General features: G+C 32.6%; 3 protein-coding genes and 1 pseudogene across 3 annotated transcripts; 1 reads left to right on the top strand and 3 right to left on the bottom strand.

The window, feature by feature from the left end:
* The first annotated feature begins 1,165 nt into the window (after positions 1 to 1,165).
* LOC143630752 (heat shock cognate 70 kDa protein-like) lies at positions 1,166 to 7,034 on the top strand (annotated as a pseudogene).
* Positions 7,035 to 7,115: 81 nt separating this feature from the next.
* On the bottom strand, positions 7,116 to 11,851 carry LOC143634876 (stomatal closure-related actin-binding protein 1-like). The gene is made up of 12 exons (XM_077102846.1): positions 11,520 to 11,851; positions 11,314 to 11,442; positions 11,150 to 11,242; positions 10,244 to 10,384; positions 9,577 to 9,645; positions 9,112 to 9,195; positions 8,832 to 9,012; positions 8,646 to 8,762; positions 8,479 to 8,537; positions 7,699 to 7,833; positions 7,462 to 7,611; positions 7,116 to 7,376 (listed from the first exon to the last, which is right to left on the bottom strand). The coding sequence occupies exons 1-7, from the start codon at positions 11,787 to 11,789 to the stop codon at positions 8,875 to 8,877; spliced, it is 924 nt and encodes a 307-aa protein (XP_076958961.1). The 5' UTR covers positions 11,790 to 11,851; the 3' UTR covers positions 7,116 to 7,376; positions 7,462 to 7,611; positions 7,699 to 7,833; positions 8,479 to 8,537; positions 8,646 to 8,762; positions 8,832 to 8,874.
* On the bottom strand, positions 7,329 to 8,855 carry LOC143630746 (stomatal closure-related actin-binding protein 1-like). Its single transcript, XM_077099672.1, has 6 exons — positions 8,832 to 8,855; positions 8,646 to 8,778; positions 8,479 to 8,537; positions 7,699 to 7,833; positions 7,462 to 7,611; positions 7,329 to 7,376 (listed from the first exon to the last, which is right to left on the bottom strand). Exons 1-6 carry the CDS (start codon positions 8,853 to 8,855, stop codon positions 7,329 to 7,331), a joined length of 549 nt encoding a protein of 182 aa, XP_076955787.1.
* Positions 11,852 to 16,217: 4,366 nt separating the features above from the next.
* LOC143630738 (defensin-like protein 1) lies at positions 16,218 to 16,543 on the bottom strand. Its single transcript, XM_077099668.1, has 2 exons — positions 16,483 to 16,543; positions 16,218 to 16,393 (listed from the first exon to the last, which is right to left on the bottom strand). Exons 1-2 carry the CDS (start codon positions 16,541 to 16,543, stop codon positions 16,224 to 16,226), a joined length of 231 nt encoding a protein of 76 aa, XP_076955783.1. The 3' UTR covers positions 16,218 to 16,223.
* Positions 16,544 to 19,708: the final 3,165 nt, after the last annotated feature.

The raw sequence follows: 19,708 nt of genomic DNA, 5'->3' as shown, positions 1-19,708 counted from the left end.
TCATTTTTTATAACGATTACATTAAAACGAAACAAAGATTGTAAATGAATACGGAAAATATTAATTAAATTATTGTGCAAATGGTTCGTGGAAAGAAAAGATGGAACCATGGAGTTGTTTCATTTTTCAAAAACCTGTAGAATAATGAAAACTCTGTCGGGTATAATGCATTATTAGGAGCACAATAAAATAAAAGGGATTTTCTTACATATGCCCTAAGGTTACATGTAAGAACCATTTATTTGTGGAATATTCTTATTAAACTATCATTTCACATTAGTTACATTAATCTTGTAATAACTATGGGTGAGCACGGTTTGGTTCGGTTCGGTTATTTTAGATTATCAACCGATCGGTTTCGGTTACTCGGTTATTTTCGGTTTCAGTTTCGGTTATTTTTCGGGTTATTTTATTGTGAGTAGACATTACAAATACAAAGAAAAAGGTTCAAAAAAATAGAGTATCTCGTATATATTGAATTTAAAATACAAAAACAGGCACGTGTTACATGGAACCAAACACATACAAAGTTGTTTGAATAGTAGAGTTAAAATTAAACAAAGTTCTTAATAAAAAAAACACTAAAAGTTTGACTCGAATCTTCATTCATTATATATATATATATATATCTTATTTATCTTCAAAGTTTAGACTCAATCTTCATCATCTTCATAATCTTCATCACCGTCAACGGTATATTCTTTTGATGTTTTATTTCCAGTCATAACATCTTAATAAACAACTATAAAAAATAGGTTCGATTAATCGGTTTGTTTTTTTTCGGTTTTTTTAAAATGGATAACCGAACCTAAACCTAAAAATCAGTATTTCAAAAAACTAAAAAATTAACCGTCGGTTAATGCTTCGGTTCGTTTTTTCTGTTCGATTTTTTCGGTTATTCTGTTTTTGTTCGGTTAATTCAGTTTTCTGCTCACCCGTAGTAATAACTACTATATTTAATATTCTATTATTATCTCCTAAATATGTCATCTATTCATGACTACTAATTAATTTATTATTTTAATTTCCACTAAAATTACTCTTTCATCATTTATAATTTCCTATAGTTCTTTTATAAGTATTTAATATTAAACAAACACTTTCATTACATTTCTATCTGTTTTTTTAAGATTAAATGATATAAAGAATTACTATCATTATGCAAATGGATGAACGTGTTCTTTTGGATCTAAACGATTTTTCTGTTGAAGAAGATGCTATTGAAGAACAAAGTAAAAACAAGAAAGCAATTTGTGATAAACCATTCGTTGATCAATGTTTTTCTTTTGTTACCATATAATAATAAAATTACTTCTTCTTTTGGTTTTTAAATGTTTGTATTTTAATATTAAAAAATCACTATTAGTTCGTGAGTAGAATAAAAAAAATCACTTTCATATTTCAATATTCTTTACATACAGAAAAACTGTGAGAAATGAGAAAGGATGGAAGAGTAATTTTGAAGGAAATAATAAAAATTAATTAATAGTCATGTATAGAAGAAAGATTTAAGAGGAAGTAACATAACATTAAATATAGTAGTTATTACAAAATTAATATGAAGTATTACTTTGTAAAAATCTCCCTATCTTACTAATCTATTAAATCAATGCAATTTCTTCACATGTCCTTCTACTAGGTTGTCCACCTAGGCCCCCAACTAATCATATTTCCATTCTAAGAGTGTCTATTATGCTGCCACGTGTCATATTAACCACAAACCCAAAAAAAACTTATTTAAACCTTAAGATTTTTCCACCATAATTATTTTACACTCCCTCTCTCTCTCTCTATCGGCTTACTAACTCCACCATCCACCATCTTCTATATTCCGGTAATGTAGATCGAGATTAATCATTTTCCGGTAAGGTTATATATTATACTCTAATTACCAACAATGTTATATGATTTTCCGGCAAAGTTATAACTTTTTCCGGTAACATCATATTTTATTCCGGTTATTGTAGATATAACCTTTTTATCCTTATTTTCATTGTTAACTGATTTTTAAAAACGGCGATGAACCTAATAGTTCTACGTTTTTCCGGTAAGTTTTTCCGTTCATGTGTCATACCTATAACAATGGTTGTTTTATATTTATTTGAAGTTTTATATTTTTCGTGTTTTTTATTTTACATGTTGTTCTTCTAGGTTCTAAATAAAAAACGGTTTCATCCATGGACATTATCATTATTCTTTTTCTGGTAAGGCCAATTTAAATTTTTCGGTTATAAATTATAATTCAAATCTTCCATAATATAAATGTTATAACAAAACTTAATTATTTCATGTTATTGTCCCGATTGATGTACGGAATATTTCATTTTACCTTTTAAATAAAAATCGGAGATACCATCGTCATTATCACTATTTCGTTTTTCCGGTAAGACCATTCAAATTTTCCGGTTATAAAATTATAATTAAAATCTTCCATAATATGACTATTAATATTTGACTTTATCATTTCAGGTTATTGTTCCGACTCATATAAGCTAATTGCATGGATTGAAAACATTAGTTAATAAGATGTATTTTTTTAATATTGATGTATATATTTTTTAATATTCATGTATATTCCTTATTTGTAAGATTATAATATTCATTAAATTACCTATATTAATATGATCATTATTCTATTGTTTTTGTCACCTTCCAATTAATTGACAAATATTTCGTCTAATTTAAAATCTCATTATAATTTCCAATCTTATATTAGTTTACATTTTTAGATTTATACACATTAAAGAATCTCATTAGTACAATTATAGAGTTTGACATTTCTTATTTAAAAAAAAAACCGAATGAACAACCCTTTTTTATGTTTTAAATTTTTTTCATTTTTACAAACTCATTCCTTAATTTGTGGTTTGACCGAAATAATAACCTAATTATCCCATTATTACAATTTATATTTTTTGACTTTCCTTATTTGTTAAAAAAACCGAATGAATAAGTTATAACTTAAATAAATTTCCGACCGATTTAAGTATTTGACAATGTATATTAAATCATTTTTGACCATTCATATTAGATTACATTTTTTGATTTATACACATTTAAGAATCCAATTATGGCACTTTATAAAGTTTGTCATTCCTTATTAAAAAAAAAACAAATGAAAAACCCTTTTCTATGTTTTTAATTTTTTCCATTTTTATAAACCAATTCCTTAATTTGTGGTTTGACCGAAATAATAACCTAATTATCTCATTATTACAATTTATATCTTTTGACTTTCCTTATTTGTTAAAAAAAACCGAATGAATAAGTTATAACTTAAATAAATTTCCGAGTCTTATTTGCAACAAGGTTTAAGTATCCCATTAATACAATTTATTGAGTTTGACTATCCTTATTTGTTTAAATAACTAATAAGGATAGTTAAACTCAATAAATTGTATTAATAGTTTTAATATAATTTAATTAACATATTTAAACTCATTTTAAATTCGGAATTTGACCAATCTTTCAACAAAGTTTTAAATGTTTTAATACCCTCCATAATTTTAAACTCATTTCAAAATCTTTCCATAATTTTTTGAAGTTTTCAACTTAACCGATTTGATTTTCATCTTTGTAACTATTTTTAAATTAATTAGTCATATTAGTAAAATTAGAACAGATTTGATTTTAATTTTTGTCATTTGACATTAACTAGAATAAGTTATCATTTTAATATTAAAAAAATTGATTGTCAAACTAAAAATACTTGCCATAATTGTAATGCAATCTTACTTTAAATTACGTGAATATTAATTATTAATTACTACTAAAATAATAACCGCGTTATTTTAGAACACAATATTCAAATTAACATAATTTCTAATAATCAATACTTAATATATCATAAATCAAATAACCGTTTTATCATCATTTATAAATATTATTCGGCACATATGATTTAGTGAATATTATTAAACATGACAACTTTTCATAATTTATTAATATTATTATCATTAATCAAGATATTTCAAATTAATTTTATCTTTATATGGAAGACCAAATTTAAACTTAAAATTACAAAAATTAATTAACATATTTAAACTCCTTTTAAATTCGGAAATTGATCAATCTTTCAACAAAGTTTTAAAGTTTTAATACTCTCCATAATTTTAAACTCATTTCAAAATATTTCCATAATTTTTGAAGTTTTCAAATTAACCGATTTGATTTTCATTTTTGTAATTATTTCTAAATTAATTAGTCATATTTTTTCAGCTTTAATTTTTTTCAAAGTCAACATAAAATTTTTTAATCTTTCCAAATTTATTTGAGAATTCATTTATTGTAACAAAATATTATTTCTAAATTAATTAGTCACATTTATTGTAACCAATATTGCAACAATTTTTTAAGTTTTGTAAATTTAACAAAATATTAATGTCAGTGATTTAAAAGTTTGCTGCAAGATTGGTCAAAAATCAAAAACAATTTCATATTTTTTGAAGTTGACTAATTCCAATTTTTCTATATTTTGTAACTATCTTGAAAATATTTCGAAACGGGTTGTTTTGAAATAGTATCAAATTTGTTAGTTATAAAATGACGGCCAAAAAAAGTTTTTATTGATATATCTTTTTGGTTTAATGGTTTAAGTTAGAAATATGTTTTATGTTGTCATTTTACTTTGTTTGTTGTTATATGTTATTTTGTTTTAATAAAAACAACAATTTAATAAATACAACTTTATTAATGTTCAAATGTTACTCATTATTAAATATGTTATTTATGTTATATTTAATTTGGATGCTGTAGTTTTATTATATGTTCAGGTGGTGAAGCAAAATGAGTTTATTTTGATAGAATGTTTGAAGAAGTTGATGGTGGTTTAATATGAAAGAACATGTTTATGTCTTTTGTTGATGTTTTTTGGTTGTTCGATGTACATTAACTTCTTGTAACTTTTAACTTTTAATATCTAGACAATGTAAATGGTTAACGTTTTAGTCCGAAAGTTTGAAGAAGTTTTGTATTGTTTGAATTTGTTGTTTAAATTTATTATATTTGTTGACATGTTTTTTCAGCCGTATACTTTAATAAAAAGAAGCTAATTTCGGCCACTTGTCATTCACATAGAGCAAATGTACACATGTCGAGGCGGTTTGCTTATGTGGCATAAAATCTCCCGCTCTTTAAAATCTTCCAAAGGAAGTTTTATTAATTTAATATTTGAATTCAACCTCCTGGCCTTCACTACCAGAGCGATCAACCTAATCTTGGAGTCTTGTTGTCAGCTTGATCCACTTGAATACAACTCTCCTCAGGTATCCCTAACCTAATCTTCCACCGATTCTCTTCTTCTAATTAATTTGGGTTATTGATTTGTTGTTCTTTGCTTAGGGCATCAATTCGTGTCCTGTATTATGTTAGGGTTTAGAAATTTTAGTGATTGATTCTTTGTTCTTTGTTTATCATTTGGGGGTACACTATCTCTGTTTTTCGACATAAAGTGGATGAGATCTTGCTTCTCACGGTCAAATGCATGTGGTTGTTTTTTATTTACCAAATAGTGTGCAGATGTTAAACGTTTAATGGGAACCAGATTCAATGATGATGTAGTGCAGAAAGATATTTGTACTAGACCGTTTAAGGTAATTGAAGGATCCGGTGAGAAGTCGATCATTGTATTTGAACACGAGTCCATTGAAAAGAAGTTTTCTCCTGAAGAAATATCTGCCATAATTTTAAGAAACCTGAAAGAAGCTGCTGAAGCATACCTTGGAAGAACATCCGCTGCAATCGCCTATGGTCTAGACAAGAGTGCTGACGTAAACTGTCCTGATGAGAAAAATGTGTTGATATTTGATTTGGGTGGAGGAACCTTTGACGTGTCTCTTCTCAAGGTGAGTAAGGCTGGTAGCATTACCGTTAAAGCTGTGGGCGGTGATACTCATATTGGTGGCGAAACTTTTGACCAGTTAATGGTAAATCATTGCGTTGAAATCTTTAAAAAGAGAGAGAACAAGGACTTAAGTGAGAACGCGAGGGCAAAGATGAGGTTGAAAGTTGCTTGTGAGAAAGCAAAGAGGGATTTGTCATCGACGATACAAATACCGATTGAAATTGATTGCTTGTACGAGGGAATTGATTTCTCATCTAAATTCAGCCGAGCGAAATTCGAGGAGATTAATGCTGGTTTCTTCAACATGTTCATTAAGCACGTGGAGAACTGTTTGAGAGATGGAAATATGGACAAGAAGGATGTTGATGAAGTGGTTATTGTTGGCGGGTCGACGAGGATTCCAAAGCTGCAAAAAATGTTGACTGAGTTTTTTGATGGGAAACCACTTTGCAAGAGCATTAATGCAGATGAAGCAGTCGCTTACGGGGCTGCTGTGCTGGCTGCTAACTTAAGCGGTTATGGGAACAAAATGGTGCAGCATTTGGTGCTAGTAGATGAGACACCTCTTTCTCTTGGCATTGGTATTGAAAAAGATCATGAAAAAATGAGTGTTGTTATCCCTAGGAACACACCGATACCCACCATCAAGGAGCGGGTTTATTACACTCGGAGTGACAACCAAGTACGTGTGAGATTTGATGTATATCAGGGTGAGGGCAATTATGTCAAAAGAAAATATTTTTCTTGACACGTTTACCCTTCATGGTATCCCTCCGGCCCCTGAAGGCGTAGAAAAGCTTAAGGTTTGCTTTAAAGATGGATGCTAATGGTATTCTCAGTGTTTCAGCAGAGGTGGTATCCACCGGAAATAAAAGAAGTATCACGATTGCTAAGAGTGGAGATTTGTCTAACAAGAAGGCGAAAAAGATTGAGGAATGAGTAACAAAATCATATCATCAATGGTGTTTATTTTGCTGTTTATTTCCGGCTGAATATGCATGTTGCCTTCACTAAAAAGTAAAAACTGCAAAGAATCCAGTCTTTTGTAAGATTTTATTTTGCTTTTTTTGTAATCCATATTCAAGCCTTTCTTTATGACATGCTTAGTCTTTTGAAAGGTTTAAGTTGCATCCAATTTGCACTATAAAATCATTTTGCAAATGTTTTTGAACATGTTATGTTGAGTGGTAAGAGAAACCCATATTTAATAATATTTTTTTATTCATTTAGAAAACTTTATCAAACATATACTGATAATGTGACAGTTCATAAATTTCTTTCTTAGAAAAAAACTTGTTACAATCAAATGTATAAAACCATAAAATGGCAAATAAAAGGATGTCTACAAATTGATAATACAACAAACAGCTTAACAATCAAGCAAGCCATACAACTCTCAAATTGACAAACATACACATACACATATCATTATAACACGTTAAAAACTCGAAATAATTACAAATCCTAACATGAGGAAGCGAACCCGTTAAGTTGTTTTCTGTGTTGCTCGATCATCGGGGCCAGCAAGCATGATCTGTACATATAACCAACCATTTACATGTTGATGGAACGTTTTAAGATGAGGGGTATTAATGTCTTTTTAAAAAGACGAAGCTTACATTACAATCAAATGCGAATCTACGCGCTAGCATAATTGCAGCGTTTCTTTCTCTTTCCGACTCGAATGCTAACACGAATGAGAGCCCTATCTTTGGTTGCCAAAATGCTGCTTGAGCTGCAGCATTACCACCACCTCTAACTCCACACAACTTGTTTAGACAAAATCACACATTAACTAATTATAAATTATAAATGTTAAATAAAATAATATAAATCAGAAGTGTTGGCATATATACCTGCATAGACGAGGAATAATATTCTTTGGCGACTGTCGTTTTGTCCTTGCAAAGTTTCATTCTCATCTTTCCCACGTTAAGTACATGAATCGACTCTAAAGGATGGTTTTCGCCATTCATTTGGACAATAACTACCTGCATACATTAACGGCATCATAATGAACATAATTCCAAAATATATATGAGAGTTTACATCATGTTTTATAAAAAAATGTTTATTTGAAAGGACACCAAAAATGCACAAATATACCTTGGTCATGGACACACAAAATATCACAAAATGAATGGTTCATTATAAAAGACTAAATTATTGTGAAAATAAAATGAAGAAACTTAAATCGTTTTTCTATCAATGATTCACATTTTTAAAAACTTTTACTTCTTACATACAAATGTCTATGTTGTGTACACACAAGAAAAGCATTAAGCTAATTTGTTCATATGTTTTTCACTTTTAAACATTTACCTACACACGTGTAGGAAATATATATACACATGTGTAGATTATATAAATGAGTTCTGTTTATACATTCTTTTCGAATGTTAAAACTTAAAAGAAATGAATATACATTGCATTTTAACCATTTTCTTGTATTTTAAAACTGAAAAAACGAATGATTTGTTTCTTTCTTCTATTCTCGCAAAAAATACTGTCTCTAGCGTAAAACCCTCCCCAATGTATGTGTGCGTGCAGGGGAGTGTTAAAATCACAACCAAGAAATATGTTGAGAACTGCGAGAACCGCATAAAAGAGAAACTTAAGGAATCTATCTGACATACATTAAACTCAGTTTCATGCCGGCGCATCAATGCTTCCACATAGTTTCCAAGTCCTGCAGCTGTTTACAAAACTTTTATCAATAAAAAAGTCAACCACCACTCACATGAATTGGCTGCTAATAAATCATTCTTTAATGGTAATTAATATCATAAAAAAAAAACCCAACCTGGATCTATGGGACCGGATGTTGCCAGCGTGACACTAACCCCGTCTGGCATAATATCAACTTGAAGTACTCGGCCAACATCAGATGGTTCAGGAGCATAAATAGGTTTAGTGGCACCTAACAAGTATGATTGCTGCTTAGTATTATAAAGGATTAAAGGATTTTAGAAAGTGTTGCAACATATACCTGATATAAGGCACCTTTTTCCATCTTCAGACGCCAAACGATATCACTGAATAGAACATTCTAGAAGTTCTGGAGCTGTATCAGAACATGGATGGATTTCCAAATAAGAACCTAAAGCCTCGGTACCATCTAATTCAAACAAGTCGGGCGTATTATTCCTTCCACGTTTGCTCATTGCCAACTGAAATAGAAAGGAATAAAATTAATCAAAATGGATATAGGCATAATACGAATTATAGAAATTACATAATTGCCCTAACTAACTAACTAACTAACTAACCTCTTTTTGAAGCTTAAGTGAAGATTTAGACTTTTCTGCTAGTTGAATACGTAACGCTTGGAGTTCATGATCCATGTCCATAACCTGTGGAGATAATATTTGGTTTTAACACTTTTGATTGTATAAGATGTCCTTTTAACAACTTTAATTATTTTAAAATGAAGAATATTTAAGACATGCAACACCAATAACATGAGCATCTATATGATTTCTACAAAAAGTTAGTTTGATTTCTTTACAAGATTGAGGAATTAGAAATTGATACCAAGCACATTAACATTTACATGCTGTTCATGATGTAGACTAGTTTATATAACAAATAAATAGCAGGTAACCAACTACAAGCGTAACAAAAAATATTTCATAATATAAGAATTTAACATTAGAAATTATACAGTAAAATAAATATCAGCGTCCTTAAACTGGCATTAGTTCTAAGCATTTACTGGTTGGGAAGCGTGATACCTTACTAGGCTGATGCAGCATCTTGATCCTTCTAGCTTCCTGAACCTCTTTCATCAGTTCTTCCACGTCCTTAATATCAGAATAATATCACAAAACAGTTAAACAACAACAGATTAAAGTGCATCATCAACTTACGCCAAACACACACACACACACACATATGTGTGTGTGTGTACTGTAAAACAAGATAGGGATTCATGACAATTATGATAATTTAGGGATGACACTCAATACAGAAGACTAAATTAGTGTGATGACAAAAAGAACAAACCTAAATCATTTTATTTTTTTTATCGGTAGTTTCATATTTTAAATTAAAGAACATTACTTCTTACATACAAATGTCTATGTTAGATAATAAATACATAAAACACCACTTAACTAATTTGTTCATGTGTTTCTTTCACTTTTAAGTGTTTCTTGGTTCTGATTTAAACCCTCCCTATATAGTGTAAAACACGACAGACACAATTACTAATTAGATGTTGTAGCTGGCAACCTTTTAAGTTTCTATATGAAAAATCCGTTAGTAACATTATTGTTAGTAACACGATCATTCTTGTCATTTTTTCTTAGTTATTAACAAATGTATGTTCTTGGCAATTTTTAAAAGGTCATATGGACTAAAGTCACTAAACAATGTTCAGAAACATGTAAGCAGGGATACCTGTTTCCCGGCAGCTCGGGACAATCTTTCTTGCTCCTGAAGAGCCTCTTCAACTCTCTCAACTGCAGCCCGAGCCTTCTCGATTTCACTACGTGCAAACGCCCGTTCTTCATCAACGAGTTTTTTTGCATCGTCTGATGCCTATTTATTATTATTACTACAACTCATCACCAAAACTCGAAACAATCGAATGGTTTAAATAACGGAAATTCAAGTGATTTACCACACACACATGCTTAAGCGTGTAAACGAACCAAATGTTCAGTGTACTGTTCACGAAGCATTCAATGGGAAGTTGGTTTATGCTCGTTTAATAGACGAATGAACACGAACAGCATATTTTGTACATTTCGTTCAAACAAACGAACATGAACAAACGTTTCATTCGTTCATTTATGTTCATGATGTTTCTTCGTTAACGTTTGTTTATGTTTGTTCGTTTACATTCATAAGTTCATTTATGTTCGTTAGTTGACATTTGTTTTAGGTTCGTTCATGTATATATTTTAACTTTAAGTTAGATCTTTTGGGTCCAGTAATGTTTAGTCTAATTTTATGAAAATAGAATATCACTCAATAGAATTTAGCGTTTATTATACTCTTAGGCTCAATTACTAGATATTCAAATTTAATATTAATTGGTGTCCGCTCAATTATGTTTATTTATGTAATTATGTTCGGTTATGTTTCATTCATTTACATTCATGAACCATTCGTTTATATTTTTAGCGAATGAACATAAACAAACACAACCCATTCATTCTTTTAACGAACGAACAAGAACAAGAAAAACTTGTCTGTTTAATTGTTTGTGTTAGATCATTTGTTTGGTGAAGGTTAAATCAGCGAACATGATCAACCCCAGTTCATGTTCGTTCGGTTCTTTACAAGCCTACGTATACTAACCTGTTTCAGAAAACTTGCAAGTTTCTTAACCTCAGCTTTCTCTTGAACCAACTCACTTTCCCTCTGAGTCAATTGAAACGTTAAAGACTCAACCTACAATAACAGATAAAAAAAAGCACTAAGAACCGACATTTTTATCAACTAAACTAAAAAGTCAAACTTGCCATAGCAATAGCCTCTTCAACATCATCCTTGTTTTTACCAACCGCACGTCCTCTTAGCGATTCAAGCGCGTCTCTAAGGTTTTCTAGAAGCACGTGTTTCTCTAAAGAAGCAACATCTTGGAGTTTATTCTGTTCCACATATGTTGAATATAGCGTTTAGTATAATAAAATGATTTTAATAAATATATGAGATTTCAAATGTTCACCTCATCTGATAACTTTGCAGCTGCAGCTAAACCCTTTTCAAATTTACTGGCGAGATCACGAACCGAGAGGCGATTTTGCTGATCTAGCAGTTGGGCAGTCTCTTTTCGGGATTGTTCCTTCACGGAAACTAACTTTGAATCCTCCAAAGTGTTATTGGTTCTGTTTTTGTAATTTGGAAATCGAGCAGAGGCGAATACAACGTCTGCTGACACTGGGGAAACTGCATCTGGTTGAGTTGTGTAGCTGAAATCGCGGCCCATTCTCGTCATGGGTCTGGTTGGATATTACTCTGTTCAATTGAAGATCTTAAAACTCTTTTAGTAATAATACAAAACCAACAATCTCTTTCAAGTTTAAATAAGACAGTAGCACAATGGGTCATATGAAGTCATACAAGCTGTATGGCGTCAAACTAACTCTCTACATTAGAGCTTGTTACATCATACAAGCCGTATGATAGGGCGAAAAACGGCCATACAGGCCGTATGACTATATCAATGGCCATACGGGTGGTATGACTTTGAGTCATTTTCTCCATGATTGTCATACAGTCTGTATGGCATGTCATGTCAGTGGTGTCTGGATAGTTTGTCATTAGTATTTGTTTAGCATTGTCCTTTCAAATGCAAAGATTCAACCACTAAATAAACTTTGCACACCAGATTTTGTCACATCATACGGGCCGTACGATTGGACAAAAAATGATCATACAGGTTGTATGACTTTGTCAGCGAACACATCAGTCATTTCTTTGTTAGTTAAAAACATCATACTACTCATACGGGTTGTTTGACTTTGTCAGTGGTCACACCAATCAGTCAGAAACATCATATAGGCCATATATGGCTATTTTTCACATGTCATATTAATTATTTAGCACTGTCATGTCCTTTCAAAATGCAAAGAAACCCATAAAATGTTTTTATACTAAAATGACAAAAATAAAAAAAAAAAATCCAAAATTGGAACTCCAACTGATGTAATTTTGTAAACAGCATAAATAAATATATGTTGAACGAACAACAGCAAACTAAAGGAAACCCAGATTCAAATAGCAGAACAGTGATAAGAAACAAAACCCTAATTGGAAACAGCAAGTGTACTTACAGATCATGTAAAGATATGCAAATTGAACGACTATGATGTCGAATTGAATAGACTATGAATGAATGGTTGGATGATGAAAGTAGGCAGATTTGGAAATTGGAAGTTAATCTAATTGAATTGGTTTGCTTTTTAAAAAGCAGGAAAAAAGCGTAGAAGAAAAAAGTGAAGTTCAAAGTCTCCCTGTTGTTGTTTTGCTTGCTTTGCAAATTGCAATTGCATTTTAGTCATGGCAGGGGGCCTGGTTATTATTATCATTATTATTATTAATATTTTCTTAATTTTGTTTAGGTGGCTTGTCAACTATGAAGGGACGGCTATAATTTGTAATTTAAAAAGTAAGGGTTTTAAGTTGAAATTGTTTTCAAAACATTTAATAATTCTACGCTATTGTTTTAAAAACATTGGGTAATTCTACTACAAATTGTCAACAAGTCGCATCGAGATGTGTAGTAATAGTGCCAAAAATCGTATGAGAAACAAGTAGCAATCTACTTGTTAAACCCCTAGTCGCCATCACATATCGCTTGAAACCCTAGAGGAAAAAATCCTTGTCAACTAGCAGAATCAACCTATTTTTCGAAACCCTAGGCTATATCATAGAATCTCGTCTCACCAAATGTAGCAAAACAACTTATTCTCCTAAAACTTGGTCACTTACAATAGCCATTAGCAAAAACAACTTACTCTCCTAGACCTTGTCACTTTCAATAGCAAAATTTACGTTGTCCCACCTACGTGCCACTACGCATCGCATTTTGTTTTGTTGGGAATTGTTTTACAAGACAAAATTCTTTCTTTTAACACATTTTGTTATCAGCGCATACAACGAGCTTTTAGTCAACACAAAACTGACCAAAACAAAACCAAATAACCGAAGATGCATCACAAAGCAAACATTTGGTATGTAACTTACGAATATTAGACTAGTTATATAATTTCACATCTATAAGGTATTCAAATATAATATCATACTTTATTTATACAATTAATGTATGTATATTTTTCTCATATTAACTAATTACTCAAATTGATATCACTACTAAACAAATGAGCTTCACCAACGACTGATAACTGATGGACACATAATGTCGTTAATTATCGACGAATTTATGATGGAATGCTCGAAATAATTAAAAAATATTTTTAATCAACTCTTATTTCAAAATTTCGTTAGTTTGGTGGGAGAGTATTACATATAGACTATCCATCGGTATTCTTTTCAATAATGTGGGATTAGATTTTCGATAAGATTCTCACATACGCTTTTCAAATAAATGTTGGCGTGGGCCCATGCTTTCATCAATAATCCCTACCTATTTCTTCGGTAATCGATATTTGGATTTCTAACGAGATTCTCACATAGACTTTGCATATATTTATGTTGGTTATTTTAGTGTTATTGGATTAACTTGTTGATCGAGGAGCCATCGTCGGAAATTTGCTAACATTATTGTCTACAAATGGTTTTCTAATCCGCCCCTCAATAACAACCCAACCTTTTTCAAATCATAACCATTAATGTTTGTTTAGACGTTATCTTTTTTATCCCTAGTTAAACCTTCATATTCTATATCCACAGTGATTTTTGAAGATGTTTGTATTTGTGATCTCAAAATTAAAACCGGAAAAACTTGAGCTTCGAGTATATTACTTGTATGAGGTTACATCGTTAATACATGATAATTTTATAAATTAGTTGGGGTGAATTAACAATATGTTTATTATAACAAAGTGGGGGTGTTGGTGTGTCGGTCCAAAAAACAAAGCTCTACATGGTGATCTTGGGATCCTCGTTTTCATGTGGTTTAGGTGTTGTAAATGCGTCACACATACTATATGTTACTTTAACTATATGTTAAGTATGGTTGTTTTCATGTGGTTTAGGTGTTGTAAATGTGTCACACATACTATATGTTACTTTAACTATATGTTAAAGTAAGGCTATGTATTGTGAATGTGTCATCCATGTCACAAAGAGAATGTGTCATCCATGTCACACATAGACTATATGCTATAAACGCGTCATCCAGGGGCGGATCTATGTACATGGGCGTGGGTTCACGGGAACCCACTGAGTTTCGGATATTATATAAAACGCGTATACAAAATATGAGAGTAAACCCATATATAAATTATAAGTGAACCCATAGACAAATTGGATTAATGGTTTGGTTCTATTCTATTGTAAGAACCTTGGTTCGATTCTATACTTAAGCATATTTTTTTTACTGGTTGTGAACTAATACAGGCAGAAGGAAAGAGGATTCTTGAAACCCTTGATTAGTTATCGAAATATTACATAACAAAAGAAAAAGCCACTGTATTGAAAAAAATATATAGAATCTTCCATCATTTTAATCATAATAATAAACTAAAAATTAAAAATCCAATATAACTATTTTATCATACAAAACTAAACTAACGTAAAATCTGAATATTAACGAAATAAGTTTGGGTAAGAAGATCCTGAAAGTGAATTGCTAAATCAGTACACTTAAAATATAGTTAAAAAGATTTTAAATTTTGATCGCCTAACTTTAAAAGGTTATGGTTGTTTTAGTTGTAACTCATGACACCGTCTTTCAATCATGAGTGATAGATACTTGAATGTTTTTTTGCATTTGTTACGTTAAGAGGAAGTTCCTTCAACAAGTTTCGGTCAAAGATGCAATGTTAGGTATTCAAAAGATGAAAACTCGTAGAGGATAGCTATAGAATATTTTTTTTAATTCGAAAAGACCACCATATTCATATTATATGTGTTTTTAGTTTCTAAGGATGATGTTTGTTTTTGTAATTGCATCGTATTTTTATAATGTGATAAATCTTAACCGACCCGAATAGTCGAATCGACCCGAACAGTAAACTTACTGGAAAAAATTTTTGGATCGTCATCCATGTCACACGAACCCACTCAAAATAAACCAGGACGCCATGAAGTTTTTATTTCTCTTCATGTTATTTCAATGGCACCTACAACTCCTTTTGTATTCCAAGGAAATTAACTGTACACACCTGCCCATAAACAAATCCACCTCATCTATATGTCCCTTTATTTTTTCTATTTTTGTTTTAATTATTATTTTTCTATTTTTGTTTTAATTATTATTTTAATGAAATAATGGCTGGTTATCCCTTAAGGCTTAAATTCACAAACGATTATTTTAATTATCCTACAGTCACATGGCTTATGGCTTGATAACTAATAATTTGCCTAGCTAATGTAAGGTAAGTTGGCTGTGGAAAATGAAGATGAGTGTACGTTCCAAGTGCTTTTAGGGGGGTAGTGGCCAACTTAATTATGAAGCTCGTTGGTGACCTTTTTGGATAAAGAAAAAAGTTCCCTCGGAAAACCCAACATCAACGCACCATTAATGTTGACTTGTTACATAATCTTCATGAACTCAAAAAACGCAACACTTTTACCATTAATAAAGTCGAACAACATAACATAACATAACATAGATAGACAGATCCAATGCATGCAACAGAAACCAAAATCACATAAAACCAAAGCACAATAATCATGATCGATCACCAACTGCAGGTAGCTAGCTAGTAAATATAGTAATATAGCTAGCTAGCTAGCTAGGTAATTAGCAAAGCCTGGTGCAAAAACAACGGCGGCGGAAGCCCCTGCACCGTCCTCCTGAGAAACCCTCGTTACGGCAGACGTAAGCACAGTTATGGCTACTCAAACATGTTCCATGAAACTTATGACTCTGTGACTGACACATACGTCCTTCTGCAACCGGAACTCTAGACTCTGCATGCATCAAAATATCACAAGAAATATGAAGTTAATGTAAATTTTAGACATACAGCAAGATACTTAATTATGAGATATATACTAACGAGATGCCAAGAGGATAAGCAGCGTGAAAAGAAGGGTGAAGAAGCTCTTGGTTACAGCCATATTGTCTCGAGTGATATGTGTTGTGATATTATTGCAGTCTGCAGAAGGAGATTGTGTATGTATATATATACATGTGTGTATCAAAGGAGAAAGTGCGTATGATGTGTAATCGCAGGTGGTGTGGATGATGGAGGTCACTCGGTGTTCACTGCTTTATCAGCTTTGTTTATATCATGCCACGAGGTGGACTTGTCAGTCACCATGCATGCGCACATCACTTTGATATCCACATCTTTATATTATATATATATATATATAGATGTTAACGATATAACATTATTATTTATATAAAAAGCTGTTAAATTACATTAAAAAAAACGAAAACAAAGTTTATGGAAGAAACACAGATCCGATCCTTTCAACGGGTCCTGGATCCAATGAGTCCACCAGGTAGGATACAATAACAACTAATACGATATGGGCACAACTTCCCAAAGTCCAGTGACCGGAACCTGCAAAACAGACACCGTGAGCTCATTACAGGAAGGACAAGATCAGGGGGGTCTTCCCGTAACCACCATCCGGTGTGAGAATAAGTACGGTTCTAATAGGGAGAAAGTACTTGATTATTGAGAGTAGATACTTGAGAGTTAATGTGTACCTCATGGAGGTGGAGAGGGTATTTATAGCCGAAGGATGTGGGAATGTGATTGGGTCAGCTGTCCCTTTCTAGAAGATGCTCTCGTAACCACTTGGACACGTGTCCTCATATGATAGGTTGAGCTATACGTTGCATATGCATGGGTATAACAACCTGGACACGTGTCACTCTATGATAGGACGAGCTAACTCTTGGCCATGTGCACGGTTATAACAACCTGGCCAGGTGTTCTTTATCCATTGGTTGAGAGATCACGTATTGCCCAAGAAAGCATATTGGTAAATCTTCTAGAAGGCAGTCAGTTATTTACAGCTATCCTGTTGGCATTGTCTTCTGGTCATCTTAGCAGGTAGATGTGCTATCATGCGGATAACGTTTGAGGGTGCCTGAATGATTCCGCGTAAGATAAGTTGTGCGGGTGATCCATATGCCCAACGGGTGGCGTAAGAGGGGTTTCTTTCTGACCCGCGGGTGATACTTAAGGGTATCTGGGTCTTTTTGGTACCCTACCTCTATAAGTCCCCCAGTCCAGTATTTATTCCACGTGAAGTTTTTATGCGGGTGAAATTTTGGAATTGAGATATATTTTGGGGGGTTTTAAATTTTGGAGTTTGGTATAAATATCTTTTGTTGGTGTGGATAACCATGAAAAAGAACAAGTTGACCAGTTGCAGGCGCGTGAACAGAAGATAGGACGTTTAAGACAAACACCCGTTCATCTTGTCGAGTATAAATATGTTTTGTTTGATTGAAAAGGTTAACGTATAAGGTTTAGTGTATCTTCAATCAAACAAAACATATTTATACTCGACAAGAAGAGCGGGTGTTTGTCTTAACGAGTCAGTCAATGATTTCATGAGATTACATGATCTCTAAAACGTTATAATACAAAGTAGAGAATAAAATCAACTCAGACCGAATATGCACGTGTCTGGATCCAAACATAACTGCTAAGCCCAATCAATCAATCAATCAAAGGCTAGGTAGCCGCAGGCTAAACGGTCATGACTAGTTCTCTGTTAAGGACCTCGTGGCTCGGAGAATTCCGTTATGTGTGTAGGGCAGTGGTACATATACCGGAAGTAGAAATACTTCCGCTGAGATTGTCGAGAAAACTATATTTGTATTGTAATGTTATTCAAATGTTTTATAGAGTCATACGTGTTCACCAACATATAGCTGGCGTATTTCTCCCACGTTTCAGGAAAACAGATTAACACAGGTAGCAAGACATTATAGACATTCATGGAGTTAGATGCTCGCAAGGTAATAATGGCTCAGTTTTTAATTATTAAATTATTGCAAACAGTATTTCAACAAGCTTTATAAATCAAACACCGGGTATTTATTATCCGATAAGTTTTCAAATAAACTAATATTTTATTCAACCAAAGTCTTCCGCTAAAAATAAACTGCAACTCTGATGTATTTAAAAAACACATACCAACTTATGGTCACACGCCTAGGCCCTAAACCGGTGTGTGACAGCGGGCACGACGTTGGCTGTTGGGCCAAGGTCTTAACACGATATGCTATCTCATTCTTCCGTTGTTACCAATATTTTTTGTGTTTAGCAATCGTTACTGAATTTGTGTTTCCTCTATAGGTTATTAAGCATATCAAGGAGGGAACAAAATTGACAGATAGTGGGGCCTTCCTGCTTGCTGCTTCTTCTAACTCCGTCCGCGTGTTGGGCTTTGATGAGGGAATGAGTTATGCCCAAGCCGGTCGTCCTTTTGTAGAACACCCGCTGCATGTAAGAAATGTTGCCCAAGAGTATGAGATGTGCCTTAATGAGTACGACAACTTATCATTTCCCTTGGAGAACATGCTTCCAGGATTTGCAGCGGCCAGTGACGGCGTGGAGCAGTTGAAGGAATACTTGGGGGAAGGAACAGAAGACAATACTGCACCGATCCCTTGATTTGGTTTCTAATTTCAGTTTCTACTACGCGGATGTGATTTTAAAAATGAACGAATGTTGTATGTGTATGCGAGTATGCATTTTGGTAGCATGAGTATATACGGAACACCACCCCAATCAATTCGAGTTTATTTGGATAGTTTTGAGTTGTGTCTCTATTTAATTGGCTAGAAGATTTGGGTAAACTGGGTTTTTTCAGATTGTGCCCCGAGTACCCTTAAGATTTGGTAAACTAAAAAATATATATTCATGATTAGCGATTTTTTTAAAGATAATCAGTCAAGCACATTTTCAATTAAGTTGTAATCGGGAAAATATATTTGGTAACTAAGTGTAGCGAGTTAAGGCTCATACCTTACCAACGTGAGGACATAAATAAAGATCGATATAGTCATATCCGTAGTCAAAGTTCACCACTTCAGGCGTTAATTTTATGTCATGTGATGCCCGGTCAACATTTCAAAATTTTGCAAAAAACAGATGTAGTGGTAAAATGTCCACAACTCTCATGCAATCATTAACTATTCCCCCCTCCCCCCTCTCTCTCACAAAACGCCGGTCCAACCACGTATCCACAAAGTTCACCCCCAAAATGTGACAAAAAACGGCGTTGGGGGGTGGGGGGTGGGGGTGTTTTCAC

The sequence above is a fragment of the Bidens hawaiensis genome, unplaced genomic scaffold, assembly GCF_021521415.1.
Source record: "Bidens hawaiensis isolate Kalapana, Puna unplaced genomic scaffold, B.hawaiensis_p1.1 tig00000512_1, whole genome shotgun sequence".
NCBI lineage: Eukaryota > Viridiplantae > Streptophyta > Magnoliopsida > Asterales > Asteraceae > Bidens > Bidens hawaiensis.
This window is presented reverse-complemented; position numbering and strand designations above follow the sequence as displayed.

Bases quoted from the DNA above. Each gene is read 5' to 3' on its own strand.
- LOC143630746 (XM_077099672.1), bottom strand. From the start codon at position 8,855: ATGGAAAAAGGTGCCTTATATCAG. The intron at 8,538-8,645 runs GTTGGGTTTTTT...TTTTGTAAACAG, and splicing joins ATCCGGTCCCATAGATCCAG to CTGCAGGACTTGGAAACTAT. The intron at 7,834-8,478 runs GTATGTCAGATA...TAATGTATGCAG, and splicing joins GGCATGAAACTGAGTTTAAT to GTAGTTATTGTCCAAATGAA.
- LOC143634876 (XM_077102846.1), bottom strand. From the start codon at position 11,789: ATGACGAGAATGGGCCGCGATTTCAGCTACACAACTCAACCAGATGCA. The intron at 11,243-11,313 runs GCAAGTTTGACT...CTGTTATTGTAG, and splicing joins TTGAAGAGGCTATTGCTATG to GTTGAGTCTTTAACGTTTCA. The intron at 9,646-10,243 runs GTATCCCTGCTT...TCTGATATTAAG, and splicing joins CCCGAGCTGCCGGGAAACAG to GACGTGGAAGAACTGATGAA.
- LOC143630738 (XM_077099668.1), bottom strand. From the start codon at position 16,543: ATGGCTGTAACCAAGAGCTTCTTCACCCTTCTTTTCACGCTGCTTATC. The intron at 16,394-16,482 runs GTTAGTATATAT...TGATGCATGCAG, and splicing joins GCTTATCCTCTTGGCATCTC to AGTCTAGAGTTCCGGTTGCA.